Raw genomic sequence first — 21178 nt, 5'->3', positions numbered from 1 at the left:
GGGATTAAAGGCTCGCTACCCTGGCTTAGGAAGAGACTCCTTGGTAAAGGACGGCTACAGGCCTTTCTGGGGAACTTCGTCATCACCGCGCGCCACCTCCATCATTTACTTCAGGGCCTGTTGAGACCCAACGGCATTGCTTTCTTCAGGGCCTGTTGCGCCCCAGCGGCAGTGTTTTCTTCAGGGCCTGTTGCACCCCAGCGGCAGCGTTTTCTTCAGGGCCTGTTGTGCCCCAGCGGAGGCGTTTTCTTCAGGGCCTGTTGCGCCCCAGCGGCAGCGTTTCCTTCAGGGCCTGTTGCGCCCCAGCGGCAGCGTTATCTTCAGGGCCTGTTGCGCCCCAATGTCCCCGTTTCCTTCAGGGCCTGTTGCGCCCCAGCGGCAGCGTTTCCTTCAGGGCTTGTTGCGCCCCAGCGGCAGCGTTTCCTTCAGGGCCTGTTGCGCCCCAACGTCCCCGTTTTCTTCAGGACCTGTTGCGCCCCAACGTCCTCGTTTTCTTCAGGGCTTGTTGCCCCCCAACGGTATTATTTTCTTCAGGGCCTGTTGCCCCCACCGACATCACTTTCCTCAGGACAGCCGCCTCAGCGACCTCAACGCGGCCACGCTACCGAACCCAGCAGTCCCTGGAAGGCTAAGTGAAACTATATTGGGTTAAGATTGTTGAGTCCCTGCGTGGACTGTTGGTGTTGTACTTATTCCTTGTTTTGTTCAGCCTAGCCCTTCGGCTAGGGTTTTATAAAAGTAATTTCGAAAACCACCATTCGTTTAGTGTCTCGTCACTGCATCCTGCGAACCTGTCCGACCCTACACTAGGAAGGAGCGGGAGGGAATTGGGGGTATTTTCCTGCTAAGGCACGCAAATATTAATGATAATAAGACAGACAGGACAGTCTGACACTTGCTGGCGCTGAGGCTGCAGGGGCAAATAGGAGGTGTGGCCATGTGCAAGCATATGTGCGTGCTCGCTTGCAAGTGACTGTGCGCTTCCTAGGTGTGGCGCGCTGCAGACAGTCAAAGGGGTTGTTCCCTTTCATTAAATGTTCTTCCCAGGTTGCAGGCTTTTAGAAAGCAACAAACCGCCCTGTACTCACCCTACCCGGGTCCACCGGAGAGTCTCACTGCTGCTCCAGGTCTGTGGCATTGGCTGCGACGCTGACGTCACGTCAGCAGCCGATCAGTGAGCTCAGCGGCTCTGAGCGGGGCGTTCTGCCTACAACCCCTTTAAGAGAGCCAGCAAAAAAGTGAAGAGAAAGGAAATTACAAAAGGGCCTCTTGCTGAGCACTGGCGATAAGTGAGACAGTCCAAAAAGGAGCGCCAGCCAGGCGTGATTAAGGAACAGGTGCGCTCCTTTAGACCGGGTTCATTTCCAGCTCTGCATTTTTTTCTTGCTGAGCACTGGACAGGGCAGCCAGCAGCCAGACTGCATAGTAGAAAAGCAGCAAGTGAGAAGCTTGTCTCTGCCTACAGCCACACCACCTTGAACACGCCTGATCTCGGAAGCTAAGCAGGGTCGGGCCTGGTTAGTACTTGGATGGGAGACCGCCTGGGAATACCAGGTGCTGTAGGCTTTTGCTTTTTCCTTCCTTCCACCAGCAGGGGTCACTGTCCTCTATTCCTTTTTTCCATTCCCTTTCACAAGGGCACACATGCTTCTTTCCTCTTTTCATTTGCTTTCTCTCTTGCGCTATTTCGTCCGTGCAAACTGCCAGCATCCTTCTCATCACCGTGGGCCTCCAGCATTGTTGCTTATTTACTTTTAATACTAGGCTTCCTTTCAACAGGACCAGCGCCTCCCGCGGGCTTGGGGGCATCCGCCGGCAACCTGGAAGCCAGTTTACAGGCCGAAGCAAGCAGGACACCTTTGCAGGCAACAAGACCCCCCTGAAGAGCAGCACACAGTCACTGGCAACCATCTCACCCTCTTCCTTCATTCGCTCCTGGACGTCTCAATCCGCCTCAAGTTGCGGCTGCTCCAGCTTGCTCCTTCTGTCACGTCCCCCCAGATGAATGGTTTAGCCTGCAGGAGACCCTGCGTGGAGCCATATTTAAAGACAAATGATGCTCGGGCCCTGCTGCGGCGCGTGGTTTCACTGCAAAACAAACAAAGACTGTAGGGTCGGCCCAGCCTTTGCATCGGCCCTTTGGAGCCCGCCTCCACATGGTCAGAGTTCTCGCCACCACGCGAGCCTGAGGCAGGCTGGCCAGGCGATGGACCAAGCCGTGTCTACTGGCCATACCACCCTGGATACGCCCGAACTCGGAAGCAAAGCGGGGATGGGCTTGGACAGTACTTGGATGGTAGACCTCCTGGGAACACCGAGTGCTGTAGACCATTTTGATGACATTTTGCTCCCTGGCCCAGCTCGGCTAGTATACAGGGGCGCCTTATCAGACACCAACATAAGCTGGAAGCCCCAAGCCGCATAATGCCTCTGATGCCTCTGAGATGGTTTGCAGCTAGGGACGCTACCACGCCTCCTCGCATGCCTCACACCGAGCTCCTTGCCGCGGCAAAGAGTGCTTATTGATCCCTCAGCCTGCCTTCTGGAAATGATGGCGTCATAAGCATCCTGGGCCGCTAAGGGGCCAGGCATTCAGCGGGCGCCCAGGGGATGATCTATAGAGGCCGGCCGGCCGGCCGGCTGGCAGAAGTAACGTCTTCTTCTGCAAAGAAGCTTGTGTAACTAACCCAATCAGACGGCTGCCCAGGACCCAAATTCAGTACTAGTGTGGGGAGGAGGACCCCCATATAGTGTTTGGGCCGGAACCAAGGGGACCGCCATCAGAGTTATTGAAGGAAGCACAACAGGGGAATTACAAAGGGAGACATGCGACTGAGGTTGTCAGGGCAACAGGGGGAGGGGCTAGGGTAAAAGGAGCAGGGGACGCGCTGAAGTGGCAGTTGGGGAAGAGAGGGAGTGAAGGCAGGACACAGGGTGACTTGCAGGGGTACCGAGAGGAGCCTGCGAGGAGAAAGCGGCCTATTTACCGACAAGAGAGACGTGAGAGACTGTGCCCAGAGACTGTTCCCCGCTCCCGTTCTGAGAGAATTATCCCCGCTAACCCCCGCCTTAGAGAGAGAGGAACTATACCTCCGGTTGTGGCCGTGAGTACTGGTAACCAGGCCTCAGAGATCTGGGCCCTTCCCCCCAGCCTTCCCCCATCACGCCGACCCGGCCACCATCGGCCTCAAGATACGCCACCTTGTCACAGGCGGGATTAAAGGCTCGCTACCCTGGCTTAGGAAGAGACTCCTTGGTAAAGGACGGCTACAGGCCTTTCTGGGGAACTGCGTCATCACCGCGCGCCACCTCCATCATTTACTCCAGGGCCTGTTGAGACCCAACGGCATTGCTTTCTTCAGGGCCTGTTGCGCCCCAGCGGCAGTGTTTTCATCAGGGCCTGTTGCACCCCAGCGGCAGCGTTTTCTTCAGGGCCTGTTGCGCCCCAGCGGCAGCGTTTCCTTCAGGGCCTGTTGCGCCCCAGCGGCAGCGTTACCTTCAGGGCCTGTTGCGCCCCAACGTCCCCGTTTCCTTCAGGGCCTGTTGCGCCCCAGCGGCAGCTTTTCCTTCAGGGCTTGTTGCGCCCCAGCGGCAGCGTTACCTTCAGGGCCTGTTGCGCCCCAACGTCCCCGTTTTCTTCAGGACCTGTTGCGCCCCAACGTCCTCGTTTTCTTCAGGGCTTGTTGCCCCCCAACGGTATTATTTTCTTCAGGGCCTGTTGCCCCCACCGACATCACTTTCCTCAGGACAGCCGCCTCAGCGACCTCAACGCAGCCACGCTACCGAACCCAGCAGTCCCTGGAAGGCTAAGTGAAACTATATTGGGTTAAGATTGTTGAGTCCCTGCGTGGACTGTTGGTGTTGTACTTATTCCTTGTTTTGTTCAGCCTAGCCCTTCGGCTAGGGTTTTATAAAAGTAATTTCGAAAACCACCATTCGTTTAGTGTCTCGACACTGCATCCTGCGAACCTGTCCGACCCTACTCTAGGAAGGAGCGGGAGGGAATTGGGGGTATTTTCCTGCTAAGGCACGCAAATATTAATGATAATAAGACAGACAGGACAGTCTGACACTTGCTGGCGCTGAGGCTGCAGGGGTAAATAGGAGGTGTGGCCATGTGCAAGCATATGTGCGTGCTCGCTTGCAAGTGACTGTGCGCTTCCTAGGTGTGGCACGCTGCAGACAGTCAAAGGGGTTGTTCCCTTTCATTAAATGTTCTTCCCAGGTTGCAGGCTTTTAGAAAGCAACAAACCGCCCTGTACTCACCCTACCCGGGTCCACCGGAGAGTCTCACCGCTGCTCCAGGTCTGTGGCATTGGCTGCGACGCTGACGTCACGTCAGCAGCCGATCAGTGAGCTCAGCGGCTCTGAGCGGGGCGTTCTGCCTACAACCCCTTTAAGAGAGCCAGCAAAAAAGTGAAGAGAAAGGAAATTATAAAATGGCCTCTTGCTGAGCACTGGCGATAAGTGAGACAGTCCAAAAAGGAGCGCCAGCCAGGCGTGATTAAGGAACAGGTGCGCTCCTTTAGACCGGGTTCATTTCCAGCTCTGCATTTTTTTCTTACTGAGCACTGGACAGGGCAGCCGGGAGCCAGACTGCATAGTAGAAAAGCAGCAAGTGAGAAGCTTGTCTCTGCCTACGGCCACACCACCCTGAACACGCCCGATCTCGTCTGATCTCGGAAGCTAAGCAGGGTTGGGCCTGGTTAGTACTTGGATGGGAGACCGCCTGGGAATACCAGGTGCTGTAGGCTTTTGCTTTTTCCTTCCTTCCACCAGCAGGGGTCACTGTCCTCTATTCCTTTTTTCCATTCCCTTTCACAAAGGCACACATGCTTCTTTCCTCTTTTCATTTGCTTTCTCTCTTGCGCTATTTCGTCCGTGCAAACTGCCAGCATCCTTCTCATCACCGTGGGCCTCCAGCATTGTTGCTTATTTACTTTTAATACTAGGCTTCCTTTCAACAGGACCAGCGCCTCCCGCGGGCTTGGGGGCATCCGCCGGCAACCTGGAAGCCAGTTTACAGGCCGAAGCAAGCAGGACACCTTTGCAGGCCACAAGACCCCCCTGAAGAGCAGCACACAGTCACTGGCAACCATCTCACCCTCTTCCTTCATTCGCTCCTGGACGTCTCAATCCGCCTCAAGTTGCGGCTGCTCAAGCTTGCTCCTTCTGTCACGTCCCCCCAGATGAATGGTTTAGCCTGCAGGAGACCCTGCGTGGAGCCATATTTAAAGACAAATGATGCTCGGGCCCTGCTGCGGCGCGTGGTTTCACTGCAAAACAAACAAAGACTGTAGGGTCGGCCCAGCCTTTGCATCGGCCCTTCGGAGCCCGCCTCCACATGGTCAGAGTTCTCGCCACCACGCGAGCCTGAGTCAGGCTGGCCAGGCGATGGACCAAGCCGTGTCTACTGGCCATACCACCCTGGATACGCCCGAACTCGGAAGCAAAGCGGGGATGGGCTTGGACAGTACTTGGATGGTAGACCTCCTGGGAACACCGAGTGCTGTAGACCATTTTGATGACATTTTGCTCCCTGGCCCAGCTCGGCTAGTATACAGGGGCGCCTTATCAGACACCAACATAAGCTGGAAGCCCCAAGCCGCATAATGCCTCTGATGCCTCTGAGATGGTTTGCAGCTAGGGACGCTACCACGCCTCCTCGCATGCCTCACACCGAGCTCCTTGCCGCGGCTAAGGCCGGTTTCACATTAGCGCATTTTCAGCGCGCGCACGGCCGGGGGTAGCTCCGCCTCCGATCCGGCTCTCTGCCCGGCGTGCCCGCCCCTTCCTTGTAGCGCCGCCTCCTAGCGGACAGCGGCGCCTGCGATCGGCGCACCCTATCTTTAGCATAGGGTGCGCCGATCGTGCGCAGGCCGTGCGCTAGTTGCGCTTTGACCTGCGCTGCGCACTTTTGACGGTGCGCCGTGCGCGCCAAAATCAAACTTTTCGGATTTTGGCGCGCACGGCGCACCGTCAAAAGTGCGCAGCGCAGGTCAAAGCGCAACTAGCGCACGGCCTGCGCACGATCGGCGCACCCTATGCTAAAGATAGGGTGCGCCGATCGCAGGCGCCGCTGTCCGCTAGGAGGCGGTGCTACAAGGAAGGGGCGGGCACGCCGGGCAGAGAGCCGGATCGGGGGCGGAGCTACCCCCGGCCGTGCGCGCGCTGAAAATGCGCTAATGTGAAACCGGCCTAAGAGTGCTTATTGACCCCTCAGCCTGCCTTCTGGAAATGATGGCGTCATAAGCATCCTGGGCCGTTAAGGGGCCAGGCATTCAGCGGTCGCCCAGGGGATGATTTTTAGAGGCCGTCCGGCCGGCAGAAGTAACGTCTTCTTCTGCAAAGAAGCTTGTGTAACTAACCCAATCAGACGGCTGCCCAGGACCCAAATTCAGTACTAGGAAGGAGCGGGAGGGAATTGGGGGTATTTTCCTGCTAAGGCACGCAAATATTAATGATAATAAGACAGACAGGACAGTCTGACACTTGCTGGCGCTGAGGCTGCAGTGGCAAATAGGCGGTGTGGCCATGTGCAAGCATATGTGCGTGCTCGCTTGCAAGTGACTGTGCGCTTCCTAGGTGTGGCGCGCTGCAGACGGTCAAAGGGGTTGTTCCCTTTCATTAAACGTTCTTCCCAGGTTGCAGGCTTTTAGAAAGCAACAAACCGCCCTGTACTCACCCTACCCGGGTCCACCGGAGAGTCTCACCGCTGCTCCAGGTCTGTGGCATTGGCTGCGACGCTGATGTCACTTCAGCAGCCGATCAGTGAGCTCAGCGGCTCTGAGCGGGGCGTTCTGCCTACAACCCCTTTAAGAGAGCCAGCAAAAAAGTGAAGAGAAAGGAAATTACAAAAGGGCCTCTTGCTGAGCACTGGCGATAAGTGAGACAGTCCAAAAAGGAGCGCCAGCCAGGCGTGATTAAGGAACAGGTGCGCTCCTTTAGACCGGGTTCATTTCCAGCTCTGCATTTTTTTCTTGCTGAGCACTGGACAGGGCACCCGGCAGCCAGACTGCATAGTAGAAAAGCAGCAAGTGAGAATCCTGTCGCTGCCTACGGCCACACCACCCTGAACACCTCTGATCTCGTAAGCTAAGCAGGGTCAGGCCTGGTTAGTACTTGGATGGGAGACCGCCTGGGAAGACCAGGTGCTGTAGGCTTTTGCTTTTTCCTTCCTTCCACCAGCAGGGGTAACTGTCCTCTATGCCTTTTTTCCATTCCCTTTCACAAGGGCACACATGCTTCTTTCCTCTTTTCATTTGCTTTCTCTCTTGCGCTATTTCGTCCGTGCAAACTGCCAGCATCCTTCTCATCACCGTGGGCCTCCAGCATTGTTGCTTATTTACTTTTAATACTAGGCTTCCTTTCAACAGGACCAGCACCTCCCGCGGGCTTGGGGGCATCCGCCGGCAACCTGGAGGCCAGTTTACAGGCCGAAGCAAGCAGGACACCTTTGCAGGCAACACGACCCACCTGAAGAGCAGCACACAGTCACTGGCAACCAGAATGGTGACCGGTCTGCAAACCCTGTCTTATGAGGAAAGGTTGCAGGATTTGGGAATGTTTAGTTTGCAAAAGAGAAGACTGAGAGGAGACTTAATAGCTGTCTACAAATATCTAAAGGGCTGTCACATTGTAGAAGGATCAACTTTATTCTCATTTGCACAAGGAAAGACTAGAAGCAATGGGATGAAACTGAATGGGAGGAGACACAGATTAGATATTAGAAATTTTTTTTTAACAGTTAGAGTGATCAATGAGTGGAACAGGCTGCCACGAGAAGTGGTGAGTTCTCCTTCAATGGAAGTCTTCAAACAGAGGCTGGACAGACATCTGACTGGGATGATTTAGCGAATCCTGCTTTGAGCAGGGGGTTGGACCAGATGGCCCAGGAGGTCCCTTCCAACTCTACGATTCTATGATTCTATCTCACCCTCTTCCTTCATTCGCTCCTGGACGTCTCAATCCGCCTCAAGTTGCGGCTGCTCCAGCTTGCGCCTTCTGTCACGTCCCCCCAGATGAATGGTTTAGCCTGCAGGAGACCCTGCGTGGAGCCATATTTAAAGACAAATGATGCTCGGGCCCTGCTGCGGCGCGTGGTTTCACTGCAAAACAAACAAAGACTGTAGGGGCGGCCCAGCCTTTGCATCGGCCCTTCGGAGCCCGCCTCCACATGGTCAGAGTTCTCGCCACCACGCGAGCCTGAGGCAGGCTGGCCAGGCGATGGACCAAGCCGTGTCTACTGGCCATACCACCCTGGATACGCCCGATCTCGTCCGAACTCGGAAGCAAAGCGGGGATGGGCTTGGACAGTACTTGGATGGGAGACCTCCTGGGAACACCGAGTGCTGTAGACCATTTTGATGACATTTTGCTCCCTGGCCCAGCTCGGCTAGTATACAGGGGCGCCTTATCAGACACCAACATTACCTAAGCTGGAAGCCCCAAGCCGCATAATGCCTCTGAGATGGTTTGCAGCTAGGGACGCTACCACGCCTCCTCGCATGCCTCACACCAAGCTCCTTGCCGCAGCTAAGAGTGCTTATTGACCCCTCAGCCTGCCTTCTGGAAATGAAGGCGTCATAAGCATCCTGGGCCGTTAAGGGGACAGGCATTCAGCGGGCGCCCAGGGGATGATCTTCAGAGGCCGGCCGGCCGGCTGGCAGAAGTAACGTCTTCTTCTGCAAAGAAGCTTGTGTAACTAACCCAATCAGACGGCTGCCCAGGACCCAAATTCAGTACTAGTGTGGGGAGGAGGACCCCCATATAGTGTTTGGGCCGGAACCAAGGGGACCGCCATCAGAGGTATTGAAGGAAGCACAACAGGGGAATTACAAAGGGAGACATGCGACTGAGGTTGTCAGGGCAACAGGGGGAGGGGCTAGGGTAAAAGAAGCAGGAGACGCGCTGAAGTGGCAGTTGGGGAAGAGAGGGAGTGAAGGCAGGACACAGGGTGACTTGCAGGGGTACCGAGAGGAGCCTGCGAGGAGAAAGCGGCCGATTTACCGACAAGAGAGACGTGAGAGACTGTGCCCAGAGACTGTTCCCCGCTCCCGTTCTGAGAGAATTATCCCCGCTAACCCCCGCCTTAGAGAGAGAGGAACTATACCTCCGGTTGTGGCCGTGAGTACTGGTAACCAGGCCTCAGAGATCTGGGCCCTTCCCCCCAGCCTTCCCCCATCACGCCGACCCGGCCACCATCGGCCTCAAGATACGCCACCTTGTCACAGGCGGGATTAAAGGCTCGCTACCCTGGCTTAGGAAGAGACTCCTTGTTAAAGGACGGCTACAGGCCTTTCTGGGGAACTGCGTCATCACCGCGCGCCACCTCCATCATTTACTTCAGGGCCTGTTGAGACCCAACGGCATTGCTTTCTTCAGGGCCTGTTGCACCCCAGTGGCAGCTTTTTCTTCAGGGCCTGTTGTGCCCCAGCGGAGGCGTTTTCTTCAGGGCCTGTTGCGCCCCAGCGGCAGCGTTTCCTTCAGGGCCTGTTGTGCCCCAGCAGCAGCGTTACCTTCAGGGCCTGTTGCGCCCCAACGTCCCCGTTTCCTTCAGGGCCTGTTGCGCCCCAGCGGCAGCGTTTCCTTCAGGGCTGGTTGCGCCCCAGCGGCAGCGTTACCTTCAGGGCCTGTTGCGCCCCAACGTCCCCGTTTTCTTCAGGACCTGTTGCGCTCCAACGTCCTCGTTTTCTTCAGGGCTTGTTGCCCCCCAACGGTGTTATTTTCTTCAGGGCCTGTTGCCCCCACCGACATCACTTTCCTCAGGACAGCCGCCTCAGCGACCTCAACGCGGCCACGCTACCGAACCCAGCAGTCCCTGGAAGGCTAAGTGAAACTATATTGGGTTAAGATTGTTGAGTCCCTGCGTGGACTGTTGGTGTTGTACTTATTCCTTGTTTTGTTCAGCCTAGCCCTTCGGCTAGGGTTTTATAAAAGTAATTTCGAAAACCACCATTCGTTTAGTGTCTCGTCACTGCATCCTGCGAACCTGTCCGACCCTACACTAGGAAGGAGCGGGAGGGAATTGGGGGTATTTTCCTGCTAAGGCACGCAAATATTAATGATAATAAGACAGACAGGACAGTCTGACACTTGCTGGCGCTGAGGCTGCAGGGGCAAATAGGAGGTGTGGCCATGTGCAAGCATATGTGCGTGTTCGCTTGCAAGTGACTGTGCGCTTCCTAGGTGTGGCGCGCTGCAGACAGTCAAAGGGGTTGTTCCCTTTCATTAAACGTTCTTCCCAGGTTGCAGGCTTTTAGAAAGCAACAAACCGCCCTGTACTCACCCTACCCGGGTCCACCGGAGAGTCTCACCGCTGCTCCAGGTCTGTGGCATTGGCTGCGACGCTGACGTCACGTCAGCAGCCGATCAGTGAGCTCAGCGGCTCTGAGCGGGGCGTTCTGCCTACAACCCCTTTAAGAGAGCCAGCAAAAAAGTGAAGAGAAAGGAAGATTCATGTTGCCAAGTCGTTTTTACTGCACAATGAAAGCCGTTAAAAAATGTCATGTGAGCTTTTCATCATTTCACTTCCAATAGATTTTTCAACATTTTTCAGTATATTATTTGGTAAAATAATCAGTGTCTTTCACAACTACAACTCATTCCAGAAAAAAGCAATCCTCGTCCGGTCATGTGGATGGAAAAGCGCAAAACGTCACAGTGCTTGATGTGTGCTTCTTCTGTGTTGTACATGTGGTGTCCGTATATACGTGTGTGTGAGTCATCAGCGTGGCGTGTATATGTATATATGTTTGTGGTGCATACAGTGTAACGAAAAGGATAACGAAGAGTTAATAGCTGGGACCACCCCAGTACTAGGCGGTAGTAGTAGCGTGAGACCAGAAGCCGGCGCATGCGCGGTGAATCAGGAAGCCGGCTCTATCTCTGCGGCTTGTCGCCTTGTTGAGGTTGTGCCGGGAACGAAACTGATTTCCGTCAGTGAGATAACGGTGAGTGCAGGTCAGCTCCTGTATGGAATCTTTTCCGGTAACTCCGATAAGGAGCAGAGCTTTATTTGTACTGCAAGCCTTGTATGTGTGCAAATGAAACCTGGGACTATCCCCCCTCGGCCTCTCTCTCCCTCCAGTGACTGGCTGAGGCGCCCGCCCCCCCTCCCTCCAGTGACTGGCTGAGGCGCCCGCCCCCCCCTCCCTCCAGTGACTGGCTGAGGCGCCCGCCCCCCCCTCCCTCCAGTGACTGGCTGAGGCGCCCGCCCCCCCCTCCCTCCAGTGACTGGCTGAGGCGCCCGCCCCCCCCTCCCTCCAGTGACTGGCTGAGGCGCCCGCCCCCCCCTCCCTCCAGTGACTGGCTGAGGCGCCCGCCCCCCCCCTCCCTCCAGTGACTGGCTGAGGCGCCCGCCCCCCCCTCCCTCCAGTGACTGGCTGAGGCGCCCGCCCCCCCTCCCTCCAGTGACTGGCTGGTGCCCGCCCCCCTCCCCCCAGTGACGGGCTGAAGCGCCCGCCCCCCCCTCCCTCCAGTGACGGGCTGAAGCGCCCGCCCCCCTCCCTCCAGTGACGGGCTGAAGCGCCCTCCCCCCCCCTCCCTCCAGTGACGGGCTGAAGCGCCCGCCCCCCCCTCCCTCCAGTGACGGGCTGAAGCGCCCGCCCCCCCCTCCCTCCAGTGACGGGCTGAAGCGCCTGCCCCTCCCTCCAGTGACGGGCTGAAGCGCCTGCCCCCCTCCCTCCAGTGACGGGCTGAAGCGTCTGCCCCCCCCTCCCCTCCCTCCAGTGACGGGCTGAAGCGTCTGCCCCCCCCTCCCTCCAGTGACGGGCTGAAGCGTCTGCCCCCTCCCTCCCTCCAGTGACGGGCTGAAGCATCTGCCCCTCCCTCCAGTGACGGGCTGAAGCGTCTGCCCCCCCCTCCCCTCCCTCCAGTGACGGGCTGAAGCGTCTGCCCCCCCCTCCCCTCCCTCCAGTGACGGGCTGAAGCGTCTGCCCCCCCCTCCCCTCCCTCCAGTGACGGGCTGAAGCGTCTGCCCCCTCCCTCCCTCCAGTGACGGGCTGAAGCATCTGCCCCCCCCTCCCTCCCTCCAGTGACGGGCTGAAGCACCTGCCCCCCCTCCCTCCCTCCAGTGACGGGCTGAAGCGCCTGTGTAGGGTCGGTGGGCCGAGCTGGGGGGGGTGGTCCCTCGATATACTGCGCAGTGACGTCACGATGAGGCAAGTTTCGGGTACAACAGGTCCAAGTTTATTTTCTTACCATCCACCTGACGGCTGCCGGAGTACACCGCACTTCAATTCACTTTGCTTCACTTCACTTATCGACCCTCCGTTTCCAGGGCCACTTCACGCACACCGTACTTTACACTGGGGACGTACATATACGCACCGTCCCCTCTTCACTCTTCGACGCTCCTGTCAGATTCGTCACTGTAAACCAACAGTACTTTTACTGATCAGTCGTCTCTCTCAATACGGTATGCTTTACCTCGGTGTCTCGTCTATACTGCAGTGCTCTGGTGTCAGGACCACCCCCCTGTCTTCCTCTCTCCTCAGTCCCCCTGATTTGGTTTTCCTCACAGTGCACAAACTGTCGTAGTCCTCCTGTCACTGGTGCTCCCTCTGGGGACTGCAACTTTCTGGAACCCTCCTGTCAAATTTATATAATTCCCGGTTCCCTCTAACTCCGCCCCCATGACCAACGGTTTCCTGTGCCCTAAGCTGGTGTCAAGTCCTTTGCTCACACTCCTCCCTGCCCTCTAATGGTCAACCCAAGGTACTGCACGTCCACTACACTTTCTCAGCTGTTTCCCCACTGTAGTAACTGACACCTGTCTAACCTGTGCAAACCTTTCTTTCGCTATTCTGACAAGTCTGTCCGTCCGTCAGGTCACCTTCCCTACACTCCCCCTTCCTTTGTCTATTGTCGTCTTCGACAATCGTAATCCCTGCCTTCGTCGTTCTGAAGCTTCACCTACACTCTGTTGTCGGACCAGTTGTTGGGCCAAACCCACTACCCGCGGGGGCCGAACTATACTGGGAGCACCATGCTCTGAGCAGCCTACTGCTACTCACCAGCGCGCACGCCACATGACAACGTCTTCCAAATTGGGCTAGGTACACCCATATTCTCTCTACGGCGTGTACCTTCCCCTACTCTCCCCTTCTGTCACCTTCTACTGCCCGGTACGCCATGATCGAGGCCTTACACCTACCAGATCATTGTTGGCGTCCGCCTTCTTCCTTCAGGGGTGTCCGTGGTGTCAGGGACTTGACCTAGAACGACTGTCTTTCTCACATCTTCCATCTCTTTGCCCTTCTTTTGGTTACACGTCATGGTCGGCGTCCAGGTCTCCCAGACCTTCTCAACTCTTAGACCCCTTCGGTCTCACATTTCCTTCGGTCACACACACCTCCCTCTTACCCGGACCTGTTGCATTTTCTTGTGCATATTATACAACAACATAACGTTATAATATCACAAATACCCCATTTTATATTTTTTTTTTTCCATTTTCTTTTGCTTTCAAAAATCAACATATAACAATGAAACATCACATGTTCTCCTCCCCCCCCTTCCTTGGACATGGACACTCCCTCGGCTCTTCATATCCCCGCTCTGTCTGGACATAACATTTTCAAAAACACATTGTCTATTAACATGGACATAGAACTGTCCTATGAACTGCACAACGGTGCCTTATACTCCCGACAGTCTAATCCACTTTTGGTGGTCAGAAGTGAGGGGCTCCACAGCCGTGGAGCTCCCGAAATAACGAGGGTGTCCACACAAGTCCTCCTCTACGGGGGTTCGCATTCTTCGGGCTCTGCAATTACAGCCACCGCATAATAACCGCACGGGCAGTATTCTTTGTAATAAGATACTGCGTCTCCTACTTGCAGAGCCTGGCCGTGACGTACGGAGGTTACATTTATATAGACTTTTTGACCAGTGTCGTCCCGGATGAAGCCGTAACCTTTTGCAATGTTGGTGTACACCAGCCGTCCCCTCGATCTCTTAGCCGCCATGCCTGCCTCTCCCTTTTCATGAAGCAGGTTCCATATTTCTTGCTCCCGTGCCTTCTTCCCCTTAATAACCTCCGCAGTCCAAACGGAGGGCACAGCGCAGGCTCTAGAGTCCGATGGGCGGTGCTCCGCCGAATAAGAGAGCAGGGCAGAGGCAGCCGATTATTTCTCACGGCCCAGCAGCCGCTGGAGCCGAATGGCGGATGGGAACAGCCGTGTTCTCAGTAGGCTGGGTCACAGGGTCGACCAAATAGGACGCAGCTGGTTCCAGTACCGGCATAACCATGGCTGCCGAGTAGGCCGCACTTGACGTTTCAGCCGGGGCCGGGGTAGTGACCGATTTTAGAGCTGGGGTCACCAGCGGCAGGGGAAGCACAACAGCGCTCTCTGGAATCAGGCTCCGCTCTGGCGGCACCGTGCGTGGTGTCTTCTGGCGGGGTGGTGCAGGACTCGGAGTGGGGATACCGCTCAATTCAGCATAAAGGGGCGGGCCTCTTGTGACTGTTCTCTCGGGCACACAGGCTGCCGCGTGCTGCAGCTGAATGGTAAGGGCCGCTTGCGGAGCCACTGCCGGGGCCGGAGGATCTCTCACCTTCCCCTGCGCCGCGGCCTCCGTTTCGTCATCACGCGGCTCCTTCCACAGTTTCCTCTCTTCACCCCTCCGTCCAGCGGGGCTAACCTCCGGGCTCATGGGTTACACAGGGAGGCTCTCCGCTGGCAACTTCTGTAGCCGCTCCCACTGGTTCCGCACCGGCTCTGCTTTACCGCTCACCGTCCTGCTGCCTGCTCGTGTCTCTGGAAGAAACGTTTCCTGGCGTGTCTCGACCTCCCGGCGCCATCGCCACTCTAGGCGCCCGATGCCCCGACATCCACAGTGTCTCATATCGTCCGATGGGCAGCACTCATATGGCGACAAACAGCCGCAGCCAAACTTTTTCCTTGCGCCACTCCCTCTAATGGGTGGGGCATCGGCAGGCCTTTCCACCCACTTGTCAGGGTCCAGTATGGGGAACCATCGGCCTCCCGATACATAGCGCTGTCCCCCGGGGTACGTAGGAGGGGGTCCCAGTCCATTGAGAACTACAGCAAACACCTGGATCTCTTCTCTACACTGAAGCATCACCGCCATCTTGCACCAGTCCTGGTACCTTCCCGGAACTTCTGCTAGCGACGCAGATACCAGCGCTGTGGAGTCGGTAAGCCAAACCTGCGACTCCTCAATTTCCCTTACACCGACTCCAACTCCGACTCCACGACTCCGACTCCCACATATATTGCTTATATTTAAGTGAAAAATTTATTGTAGTACAATGTGAACTTCAGACATTTAATCATTTCTATGATCCAATAATCAAGATATTTAAATAGAACATAATATCTATTTATTGGAATACAACTTTAGAACACAACCTGTAATAAATTGTAAATATGTAATACACTGTATACATGTACACGGTACAGACCAAAGTTTGGACACACCTTCTCATTCAAAGAGTTTTCTTTATTTTCATGACTATGAAAATTGTAGATTCATTCTGAAGGCATCAAAACAATGAATTAACACATGTGGAATTATATAATTAACGTGTGAAACAACTGAAAATATGTCTTATATTCTAGATTCTTCAAAGTAGCCACCTTTTGCTTTGATTACTGCTTTGCACACTCTTGGCATTCTCTTGATGAGCTTCAAGTGGTAGTCACCAGAAATGGTCTTCCAACAGTCTTGAAGGAGTTCCCAGAGATGCTTAGCACTTGTTGGCCCTTTTGCCTTCACTCTGCGGTCCAGCTCACCCCAAACCATCTTGATTGGGTTCAGGTCTGGTGACTGTGGAGGCCAGGTCATCTGGCGTAGCACCCCATCACTCTCCTTCTTGGTCAAATAGCCCTTACACAGCCTGGAGGTGTGTTTGAGGCCATTGTCCTGTTGAAAAATAAATTATGGTCCAACTAAACACAAACCGGATGGAATAGCATGCCGCTGCAAGATTCTGTGGTAGCCATGCTGGTTCAGTATGCCTTCAATTATGAATAAATCCCCAACAGTGTCACCAGCAAAGCACCCCCACACCATCACACCTCCTCCTCCATGCTTCACGGTGGGAACCAGACATGTAGAGTCCATCCGTTCACCTTTTCTGCGTCGCACAAAGACATCGTGGTTGGAACCAAAGATCTCAAATTTGGACTCATCAGACCAAAGCACAGATTTCCACTGGTCTAATGTCCATTCCTTGTGTTCTTTAGCCCAAACAAGTCTCTTCTGCTTGTTGCCTGTCCTTAGCAGTGGTTTCCTAGCAGCTATTTTACCATGAAGGCCTGCTGCACAAAGTCTCCTCTTAACAGTTATTGTAGAGATGTGTCTGCTGTTAGATCTCTGTGTGGCATTGACCTGGTCTCTATTCTGAGCTTCTGTTAACCTGCGATTTCTGAGGCTGGTGACTAGGATGAACTTATCCTCCGCAGCAGAGGTGACTCTTGGTCTTCCTTTCCTGGGGCGGTCCTCATGTGAGCCAGTTTCTTTGTAGCGCTTGATGGTTTTTGCCAATGCACTTGGGGACACTTTCAAAGTTTTCCCAATTTTTCGGACTGAATAACCTTCATTTCTTAAAGTAATGATGGCCACTCGTTTTTCTTTACTCAGCTGCTTTTTTCTTGCCATAATACAAATTCTAACAGTCTATTCAGTAGGACTATCACTTGTGTATCCACCAGACTTCTGCACAACACAACTGATGGTCCCAACCCCATTTATAAGGCAAGAAATCCCTCTTATTAAACCTGACAGGGCACACCTGTGAAGTGAAAACCATTTCCGGTGACTACCTCTTGAAGCTCATCAAGAGAATGCCAAGAGTGTGCAAAGCAGAAATCAAAGCAAAAGGTGGCTATTTTGAAGAACCTAGAATATAAGACATACAGTATTTTCAGTTGTTTCACACTTTTTGTTAATTATATAATTCCACATGTGTTAATTCATAGTTTTGATGCCTTCAGAGTGAATCTACAATTTTCATAATCATGAAAATAAAGAAAACGCTTTGATTGAGAAGGTGTGTCCAAACTTTTCGTGTGTGTGTGTGTGTATACAGTGGGGAAAAAAAGTATTTAGTCAGTCAGCAATAGTGCAAGTTCCACCACTTAAAAAGATGAGAGGCGTCTGTAATTTACATCATAGGTAGACCTCAACTATGGGAGACAAACTGAGAAAAAAAGAACCAGAAAATCACATTGTCTGTTTTTTTTTCATTTTATTTGCATATTATGGTGGAAAATAAGTATTTGGTCAGAAACAAGCAATCAAGATTTCTGGCTCTCACAGACCTGTAACTTCTTCTTTAAGAGTCTCCTCTTTCCTCCACTCATTACCTGTAGTAATGGCACCTGTTTAAACTTGTTATCAGTATAAAAAGACACCTGTGCACACCCTCAAACAGTCTGACTCCAAACTCCACTATGGTGAAGACCAAAGAGCTGTCAAAGGACACCAGAAACAAAATTGTAGCCCTGCACCAGGCTGGGAAGACTGAATCTGCAATAGCCAACCAGCTTGGAGTGAAGAAATCAACTGTGGGAGCAATAATTAGAAAATGGAAGACATACAAGACCACTGATAATCTCCCTCGATCTGGTGCTCCACGCAAAATCCCACCCCGTGGGGTCAGAATGATCACAAGAACGGTGAGCAAAAATCCCAGAACCACGCGGGGGGACCAAGTGAATGAACTGCAGAGAGCTGGGACCAATGTAACAAGGCCTACCATAAGTAACACACTACGCCACCATGGACTCAGATCCTGCAGTGCCAGACGTGTCCCACTGCTTAAGCCTGTACATGTCCGGGCCCGTCTGAAGTTTGCTAGAGAGCATTTGGATGATCCAGAGGAGTTTTGGGAGAATGTCCTATGGTCTGATGAAACCAAACTGGAACTGTTTGGTAGAAACACAACTTGTCGTGTTTGGAGGAAAAAGAATACTGAGTTGCATCCATCAAACACCATACCTACTGTAAAGCATGGTGGTGGAAACATCATGCTTTGGGGCTGTTTCTCTGCAAAGGGGACAAGACGACTGATCCGGGTACATGAAAGAATGAATGGGGCCATGTATCGTGAGATTTTGAGTGCAAACCTCCTTCCATCAGCAAGGGCATTGAAGATGAAACGTGGCTGGGTCTTTCAACATGACAATGATCCAAAGCACACCGCCAGGGCAACGAAGGAGTGGCTTCGTAAGAAGCATTTCAAGGTCCTGGAGTGGCCTAGCCAGTCTCCAGATCTCAACCCTATAGAAAACCTTTGGAGGGAGTTGAAAGTCCGTGTTGCCAAGCGAAAAGCCAAAAACATCACTGCTCTAGAGGAGATCTGCATGGAGGAATGGGCCAACATACCAACAACAGTGTGTGGCAACCTTGTGAAGACTTACAGAAAACGTTTGACCTCTGTCATTGCCAACAAAGGATATATCACAAAGTATTGAGATGAAATTTTGTTTCTGACCAAATACTTATCTTCCACCATAATATGCAAATAAAATGAAAAAAAAACAGACAATGTGATTTTCTGGATTTTTTTTTCTCAGTTTGTCTCCCATAGTTGAGGTCTACCTATGATGTAAATTACAGACGCCTCTCATCTTTTTAAGTGGTGGAACTTGCACTATTGCTGACTGACTAAATACTTTTTTTCCCCACTGTATATATATATATATATATATATATATATATATATATATATACATACACACTATGACTTATCTCGGCTAAGATAAAGCCTAGATCCTCAGGCTACATTCACATATGGCGTAGCCAGGATCAAACCTGGGGGGGGGGGGGCATAATCTCATACTGTTCCGCAGAATTTCATACTGCACACCTCAGCTGCTGCAGAACCTCATACTTCACACCCCTACACTTGAAAATAAAGCCTGCACCTTGAGAAGATGTGGTGATGAATGCAGTCTATTTATTCCAACTATCAGTTGATGTTACTGAAGACGAGCAATGCCTGTCCTGGGCGTCCTTTTGGGCAGCTATGAGGTGTACCTGACTGGTGCTAAAAAAAAGGAGTGTTAGTCTGTGTGCTATCCGGCTTTCATTCTTTTTGGTACAGATATGATATGGATAGACAGATATGGATAAATGGATATATAGATAGAGCAGATTTCTAATCTGCTTTTGCTATTGAAAACATTATCTATGAGCTCAAAAACCTTTCAGGTGATGCGGTTTTTTAAAAAGCTGATCTGCTTTTGCAACTGAAAAACGTATCCTCAAAAAACGCAGGAAAAACGCTGTGTGTGAATGTAGCCTTAGATCAGGAATAGAACAGTCATTTATAGGACATTTCATAACTTTCCCAAATTCCTATGAAAAAATATTCAGCATATTCTGCATTGAACTACTGTACCCATTTTATTATATATTTTCGGAGTCGGCCCATTTTATTCCGACGCCACCAAAATGAGCACCGACTCCGACTCCACAGCCCTGGCAGATACGCCACAGCGCTCCCAAATTGTAATCCACAGGTGGGTCATTTGTATTCCACAAGTATTTGTAATCCAAGTAGTGTATACCGCGCAGTGACATACAGACACACGATGAGGCAAGTTTCGGGTACAACAGGTCCAAGTTTATTCTCTTACCATCCACCTGACGGCCTCCGGAGTACACCGCACTTCAATTCACTTTGCTTCACTTCACTTATCGGCCCTCCGTTTCCAGGGTCACTTCACGCACACCGTGCTTTACACTGGGGACGTACATATACGCACCTTCCCCTCTTCACTCTTCGACGCTCCTGTCAGATCCGTCACTGTGGCCGCCTTAGGCCCGTTAACCAACAGTACTTTTACTGATCATTCGTCTCTCACAATACGGTATGCTTTACCCCGGTGTCTCGTCTATACTGCGGAGCTCTGGTGTCAGGACCACCCCCCTGTCTTCCTCTCTCCTCAGTCCCCCTGATTTGGTTTTCCTCACAGTGCACAAACTGTCGTAGTCCTCCTGTCACTGGAACTCCCTCTGGGGACTGCAACTTTCTGGAACCCTCCTGTCAAATTTATATAATTCCCGGTTCCCTGTAACTCCGCCCCCCATGACCAACGGTTTCCTAAGCCCTAAGCTGATGTCAAGTCCTTTGCTCACACTCTTCCCTGCCGTCTAATGGTCAACCCAAGGTACTGCACGTCCACTACACTTAGCTGTTTCCCCACTGTAGTAACTGACACCTGTCTAACCTGTGCAAACCTTTCTTTCCAGGACGTCCCCCTGACAGCACCATGGAGAATGTCCTCCTCCTCCTTACAGGGACAGGAAAGCACACGAGAGTTTAAAAGGACCCGGCCCACCCCTTTTCCATCAGTGTCTTTCCTGTCCCTGCATGGAGGGACATACGAGAGGAAGATCAGCTTACCGGAGGGCGCAGGGGGATCAGGCGGCCAGTCCAAACCTTCCCCCTGCCGGGATGCCCAGGGCCGACACTTCCCTGTGGGGAGTCCCTCTGCCCCAAAGACAGGAGCAGGACGTCGCTCCTGGAGGGAGCCGCTCCTCCCAGTGGGAGGCTCTCAGCTACAGGCTGTACCCCAGTGGCAGCCGGGTCCCCGCAGGCAGCGGGCAGTGCGGGCGCCGACTTCACAGGACTCGGGAAGCCGGATCCCCGCAGGCAGTGGGGCGGATGCCACCATTACAGAACGCCCGGAGTGCATCAGATCCGAGCAGGAAGCGGAGCCGCAGGCGTGATCTCGGCTATCGTGGGAGGACCCGTGGCGCGGCGGTGACGTCACGCGCTGACTTTGAATCAGCGCGCCAGCAGCCTGGGCACGCCAGCAAGCTCACCGCACGCCAGCAGGCTCAGCGCACGCCAGCAGCAGCTTTGGTGGTTTTGAACCCAGAGGCACCAGCCGACAGAGGGGTAAGTGCGCTTGGCGCAATCCACCCCCCCACACCGCCTTCCCCGCAGCCCATGACGACTGACCCGACTATCCCTGTTCTGTATCATACAGGAGAAGGGTACCCCAGCCCCCCCGACAGAGGCTAAAGATCCGGCCAAGGCCACATCTAAATCTGTCAGATGCCCGGTCTGCAGGGTAAAACTGCCAGACACCCACATCAAAACTCTTTGCAGACCCTGCACTTCAAGGGTTGTAAGAGACAAGCAACCGTCCCTCCTTGCCGAGATGCGAAGCCTGATCCGGGAGGAAGTACAGGC

The 21178-nt window shown here is 53.6% G+C and overlaps 1 protein-coding gene, 2 non-coding genes and 4 pseudogenes across 6 annotated transcripts in view; all 7 read left to right on the top strand.

The window, feature by feature from the left end:
• The first annotated feature begins 1457 nt into the window (after window positions 1–1457).
• Window positions 1458–1566, top strand: LOC141053491 (5S ribosomal RNA; annotated as a pseudogene).
• Window positions 1567–2220: 654 nt separating this feature from the next.
• Window positions 2221–2330, top strand: LOC141053510 (5S ribosomal RNA; annotated as a pseudogene).
• Window positions 2331–4635: 2305 nt separating this feature from the next.
• Window positions 4636–4754, top strand: LOC141053233 (5S ribosomal RNA). Its single transcript, XR_012220986.1, has one exon. It is a non-coding gene; the product is annotated as a 5S ribosomal RNA (ribosomal RNA).
• A 654-nt stretch (window positions 4755–5408) lies between these two features.
• LOC141053508 (5S ribosomal RNA) lies at window positions 5409–5518 on the top strand (annotated as a pseudogene).
• A 1536-nt stretch (window positions 5519–7054) lies between these two features.
• LOC141053572 (5S ribosomal RNA) lies at window positions 7055–7163 on the top strand (annotated as a pseudogene).
• A 1077-nt stretch (window positions 7164–8240) lies between these two features.
• On the top strand, window positions 8241–8360 carry LOC141053335 (5S ribosomal RNA). The gene has a single exon (XR_012221079.1). It is a non-coding gene; the product is annotated as a 5S ribosomal RNA (ribosomal RNA).
• A 2367-nt stretch (window positions 8361–10727) lies between these two features.
• The window catches only part of IMPA1 (inositol monophosphatase 1), a 79652-nt gene continuing 69201 nt past the window's right edge, over window positions 10728–21178 (top strand). For 2 of the 4 annotated variants that reach the window (XM_073550557.1, XM_073550556.1), the window contains exon 1: window positions 10728–10952. In XM_073550557.1, the coding sequence (XP_073406658.1) occupies window positions 10743–10952 (210 nt within the window). In that variant the 5' untranslated portion in view covers window positions 10728–10742. Of the gene's footprint in view, window positions 10963–20210; window positions 20882–21178 lie in introns of those variants that run through there. The other 2 variants (XM_073550558.1, XM_073550555.1) reach the window with 2 other exon arrangements.

Source organism: Dendrobates tinctorius, unplaced genomic scaffold (genome assembly GCF_039654945.1).
Source record: "Dendrobates tinctorius isolate UK_male_01 unplaced genomic scaffold, ASM3965494v1 ptg000165l, whole genome shotgun sequence".
NCBI lineage: Eukaryota > Metazoa > Chordata > Amphibia > Anura > Dendrobatidae > Dendrobates > Dendrobates tinctorius.
Note: the sequence above shows the minus strand (reverse complement) of the source record. Positions and strands in the feature narration are given on the sequence as shown.